This window comes from Echinops telfairi, unplaced genomic scaffold (assembly GCF_000313985.2).
Source record: "Echinops telfairi isolate 266 unplaced genomic scaffold, ASM31398v2 ScPeMD7_31;HRSCAF=116, whole genome shotgun sequence".
Taxonomy (NCBI): Eukaryota; Metazoa; Chordata; class Mammalia; order Afrosoricida; family Tenrecidae; genus Echinops; species Echinops telfairi.
The window spans coordinates 59,283,171-59,289,066 of record NW_022103928.1 but is presented as its reverse complement, the minus strand read 5'-3'; the positions used below and the strand labels follow the sequence as shown (position 1 = coordinate 59,289,066).

At 44.4% G+C, this 5,896-nt stretch overlaps 1 protein-coding gene across 1 annotated transcript in view; it reads right to left on the bottom strand.

The window, feature by feature from the left end:
• Positions 1 to 881: 881 nt before the first annotated feature.
• Positions 882 to 5,896, bottom strand: part of MKX (mohawk homeobox) — a 101,128-nt gene continuing 96,113 nt past the window's right edge. The window contains exons 5-6 of the mRNA XM_004702449.2: positions 3,594 to 3,627; positions 882 to 3,507 (exon numbers count right to left, since the gene is read on the bottom strand). Coding sequence (XP_004702506.1) covers positions 3,321 to 3,507; positions 3,594 to 3,627 — 221 coding nt within the window. The 3' untranslated portion in view covers positions 882 to 3,320. The remainder of the gene's footprint in view (positions 3,508 to 3,593; positions 3,628 to 5,896) is intronic.

Here is a 5,896-nt window from a genome sequence, read left to right as displayed (position 1 = left end):
TCCGCCACTGAGGATCCTACTGCGCATAATGTTGGTGCCGTGCGCTGAACCTCTCTTGACAGCAGCTGGGTGATTTTCTGTCTCTCTTCCTCTCTCTTGTGAATTTTCGGGAGAAAGATGAGGCTTTCTCCTCCGGAAGAGTTCGTCTCGGACACACACGGGGTCAGTTCCACCCCATCCTGGAGTCGCTACGAGTTGGCAGTGACTTGATGACAGTGAGCTTGGAGTTTGGGGTGATTGTGAATTTTCCCACTTCTCATGTTCCCTTTACAGTTCTTCTTTCTTACGTTCAATCCCCTAGGGCAGAATTCTAATGATGTGTTAATGCCCTTCATTTATTGGGCCCCTTACTAACTGTGGGGCACAGTGGTGGGCACTCTGTATATCGAATGCTATCTCTAAACATCATAGCAAATGCTACGAGATACAAGTCACAAGACCCTTTTGTAGATGAAGAGACTGAAGTAGAGAGTGTCTAAAGACGGCACCTATCACACAGCAGGGAGCCACCGAGCTGGGACGCAGGGCTCTCTGCCTCAGTTTGTTCAAAGCCCAGGGATTCTTTCCGGGACATCGCACCAAACCAGGGTGCTTACTGGGCTAATACGCGAAAGAGGGCATTGAATGGAGAGTCACCTTCCAGGAATGCATTTTAATAGTCAGCATCATGTTCTCTCTTCTCCAGCTCCTACAAGGTGGGTTGGTGGTCTAAGGTGATGAAATTCAAACTTAGTCGAAACGCAGTGCTCCCCCCCACCCCATCTTTCCTCCTTATCTTATCGCTTCCCAACCCAACGAGAATTGTAGCAAATAAATGAGTCTGTTTAACTTTTTCTCCACCCGGGCAACTCAAAGGAAAACAACACTCATAGGATCACAGGTCTAGAAATTAACTTTTATTTTAAATCTGTCAAGGACTCCTGGCAGTTATTAATTTTATTAAAAATGCTTACACCTGGTGAAACAAAGAAGAGGGGCCATTCCATTTTTCTATGACATAAATTAGGAGTTAGATTTTCAGCTGCTGGCTCCGCGTTGTTAAGACTCTTAGAAACGATTGCACGGGGTGGGGGTGGGGCGGGGTTTGTTTTATTTCCAGAAAATGTGAGAGCAGCAAGAGAAAAAATAAATTAAAGGTAATTGCAATCGGAGATATTGCCAAGGACGTGCTAGTTGTAAACCTTCTTGGCATGCTAGATGGGCCAAACTCCAAGTTTTGGTATTTGGAAAAAAAACAAAACAAGAAAACCACGTGGCCATTGTCCTTATTGCCTTTGCTTTTATCGTTTTCAACGGAACAGATCTGCTGGTTGATTCTTCCTTTCGAAAGATGGCACCAAGGAATCGTGACTAACTCGGCTACAGAACAGCCAGGACTCAATCATGTGAATGAAATTATATATAAAAAAAACCAATTTATTAACATATTTAATGCCAGAATAACTTATCGTAGTATGAAAAAGAGTGAAGTACGTGTTCTTAGCTTTCGTGTTATCCATTGGCTGGTTAAGAGGCCAACGATTTGTCTCCTGGATCTGTAACTACTTCAGAGTTTAAAGCAAAAGAACTCCTACTTCCTCTGATCATACAGTCATAACGTACATATCTTGCATTTTGCTCTTACTGTGATTGCAGACAGCAATTTGGAAAACAAAGTAAATATATACACACACACACGCTCACGCACACAATATTTTTATATCAAATTATCTTCATGACTCGCAATAAACTCAATCCCCCAATGCTATGTCCCATGAAAAAGTGCCCCACAATTGACGCCCAGACCGATGTGGTCCACGCATCGCTGCAGCAGCCTTCGGCTTTAAAAACATTTTTGCAAAATAAGGAAAACTGTTACCACATGGCCGCACCATTGGCTTTCATATACACCAACAAAAACGCTTTCCAGTTTTTTAAAAAAATTACAAAAAAGATTATATTATCTGGGAGGGAAAAATCCCGCCGTAAAAGAATCAAATCCTTTTCGGTTTTCTGTAGCACATATGCTGTCATATTTGGCATCTCCATTGTTTATTCAAGGTTCAAGCCTCCCCAAGCTGATTAGAATGTTATTGTTTGAGGGAAAATGGTTCTTCCTTCCTGATATTGATTATTCTCACTCCATGACAGTCTCGTTTAGAAACAAAATGTTCTTTCTCTTTATGCATGATTTCACTTAATTTTTTTTTTACTTTAATGTCTTCCTTGGCAAAACCCAGAGGCAGTCCAACGTCAGCTTTCCATGTGTTTTAAATTTTAAAAATCAGCTTTATGTGCGCGCATTATAGTCACATAAAGATAACAGTTCTTTCATTGTCTGGTTCTCATTGCAACGTAAGCTGTCTATCAGCAATTGTCATTCGAAATGAACCAAATGACAAGTTCTTAGTTACGTCTTATGGGAAAGTTTCTACGGCAAAAATCACTGAGATCTACCACCAACAGTTCTGCTTTAAACCTAAACTATTGGTTGTGTATGTAATAGTGTTTAAACAACACCACCACTTTGGCCAAACTCAAGAAAACCCAATTGAAATCTAAAGGGCACTGCAGTCTTTGCTGGCAATGCTTGAAACAAACAAACAAAAGTGTTTCCAATCACAACGTGCTCAATGATTATTTTCTACTTTGAAGGAATCCGTTCCTAAATGTACACAGCGCCGGAATACACGGTACTTTCCCATGTGGATGTTGGAGACGTATCAGAGACGGAGGCAGGAAGCATGCATCAGAAACCCCACTGTCACTCTGAAAAGCACACTGAACAGTTTAAATACTGCAGGATTTCATAAAAGAGACACAGCTTTTGGGCTGAACAGATCTCCAAGTTTCAACATGTGAATTCTTGAATACATTTGCAAGGCCTTTCCGTAATTAGGGTTCCCGTCCTGGGATGCTTAGGTCCATCTGGAACGGTCCACGCAGACTAATGAGCACAATGGCGCTGTCATTTTGAGGCACAGCTGTTCCCCTATGCCCACGTTGTAGCTTAGTTTGGGAAGCAAGGCACTTACTGTAATGGCAATGCAGCAGACATTGGATGCATAGTTTGAGTAGCATAAAATAAGTTAATATTTTTGATTAAAAGGTGGTTTTTTTTTTATAAGTTACATGTCTTTTCTAGAAGCAACTAAGTGATCTATATACTTTTTTAGGATAATTAAAAATATGGATCATGTGGGAGGGGAAAACAACTGCTTTTGTGACCCGGTTGAGAAAGGTGGCCTGTCTGTCCAGCCTTGCTGTGGCTCTCAGGATTCAGATGTCGGACAAGAGGCTGGCGAGAAGGACATCCCTGGGTTCTGACGAGCCCCTGTCCTCTAGAAGGGCTGCAGGAGCGGCACTTTGACCGTCTTTACTTCTGCTATGTGGGACGACTTCTGGATGATGCAGCTGGCCGTACCCTGCAGCTTGTCTTTTCCCTGGGCAAGATTTGTCAGGGCCATGGCAGCGTTGAGCTCCTTCCAGTATGTGTCGTCCTTGCTCGGCCCCTTTCTCTTGGCTGCACTGGATAGAAGCAGAGCAAGGAAGAAAGCGTCAGGGGGAGCAGCAGTGTCATCCGCACAAAGGGCATAAAAATACACACTGCTCACCTGTCACCCTTACTGGATCCATTTTCCAGAGTGTCTGTAAAGAAAAGCAGAGTTCCAATTACTTCTCTTCCTTTAAAACCAAACACACACACACACACACACACACACACACACTCAAGCCTTTCCCCAATACCACGAATAAAACATCAGAAAATATGGCTGGAAACTGAGATTTATCTTTAGATAAATCTTTCTTTAGAAAGATTAAGTGGTTTAAATTAGTATGAGAAACAAGTCTCTTTGCAAAGGAGTAGGGACGAAGATGCCTTTTGAGGGCAGGTAATAAAAACATTGGAAGGAGCTCTCGGAGCTGCAGCTGGGTGGTACAGACCAGAAATGCAGTCGGTGGTGAAAAGAAAGGCTGGGAGTTTGATTCCTCCCAGAGGTACCTTGGAAGGAAGGTCTGGTGATCTGCTTCTCAAAACCGGTCACTGAAAACGTTACAGGCTACCATGCGTTAGGCGCAGGCTAGATGGCAATTGTGTGTGTGTGTGCATGTGTTTTATCCCCATTGAGATACACAAATTAAACGTTCATTTATCCTGAGAAATCGAACCTTTTCATCAAGAGGCAAAATGGGCCTGGGCAGAGAGTTCTGACTGGACCCTGAGACAGGTTCTGCTCATGCCCTATCACTCGCCAACTGTCCGCCTTTGACCAGATCTTACTGCCTGGGAGGCAAGTTCCTCAAATGTGAAATAAGGGCATTCCGTGCCTCTGGCTCTAGATTCTACAATCCCACGGGAATCGAATCTGCATCACAAAAACAAAAATGACTGGCAACTCGTTCCTTTTGGTTCACTAGCAAACGAGTCCCAGACCCACAGCTGGCAACAAGCTCCCAGGTGAGGGCACATTAGACTAAGCAGGTGCCAGACTGAACCTTGCCAACAAACCCCCCAATGTCTTTCTGAACCCACAAAGTGAGGATGCTAGCTTGTATGACCACACTGGCACCGTTGCTTTATATTTCCTCCCTCTCTCAAAACTATGATTTCTCCTAATTCTGCCCCAATGTAAAGGACGGTGAAAGTGGCTCTTGATCTCGACGAAATCTTTCTCCTTTGGTTTCACTGGATAAAAGAATATACTTTGGGAATGTTTGGGAACATAAGACCAGGCACACAAGAGGGGCAATGTGCAGGGGTGAAGGGCAGCCACCAGCATGCTCTGGGAAGCTTGGAACTCTCCATCAGTCTATGAGACCCCCAAACTAGACCGTGGCTCAGCCATCACCATCATCAGCGACAAGAGACAGTTGTAGAGCAGCTATGCAACGCTGAGCACAGGAAGCAGTAACAACACCACGATGTCTCAAAACCATCTCACCTTTGGAAAGCTATCTTTTCTTGTTTTCCTCAATCCAGTATTTCTCAATTTTACCTTCTCTGGGATGCTCTTGTGGTAGAGTGGGTTATACACTGAGCTGCTCACCACAAGGTAAGGAGTTCAAACACCCTGGTCACTTCCAAGAAGAATTATGAGTCTACTCCTGTACAGATTTTAAAGGCTTGGAAAGCCAGAGGGGCAGTTTTACCCTGTCCTGTAGAGTTGCTAGGAGTGGGAATTGACTTGATGGTAGTGATTTTGGTTGGGTTTTGTGTTAGTCTGGGTACAAACCCAAGCCCACAAGTCCAACAGTAACCCATATGTCCGACACCGATCCACACACAATGATGCCAACCGCAGGAGGAAAACCGAATCAGTGAACATGTAAGCATCTCAGCTCTGGCAGGGGTCTCCACACAGCTGCTTTGGCACCCAGGGCTGCATCACGGTAGATCCATGTGGCTTCTCCTCAGGGATGTCTTGCAGGAAGTGAGTCTTTCCAGCTGAAGCAGGGAACTGGCTAAGACAGCTGTACCCTGGTCCGACCATCACAAAGCAAGAGACCCAAGAACTCGCAAGGTGAGGTTCACCGAGCCATTTATCTCTCCATCCTTCAATTAACCCCACGTTTGTCGGCCAGGTTGGCACAATAAACTTTAAGGATCTCAGGTTTATTATGGAAAATAAACCCCATTTGTTAGAAAATGCAGCATAGTTTCCAATTCTGGGATCCAAAGAGTCACATAAGTAGAAGAGGCTGGGAAGAAGAACAGCAAAATCACCAAGAGGAGGACGTACCAGGGAAAAGGATTAACTGGTCAAGATGAGGCAACAGGGCTTTGCTACCCTCTATGAAGCGGAGGACTTGGGAAGTATGATAACACATCCTAACTCCAGGCCTTGAAGTGTGTTGGGAGCCGGTGGCCTTTAAGGCCTTAGCCTCAGCCACGAGCCGAACTTGGCTGCTTCCTGGT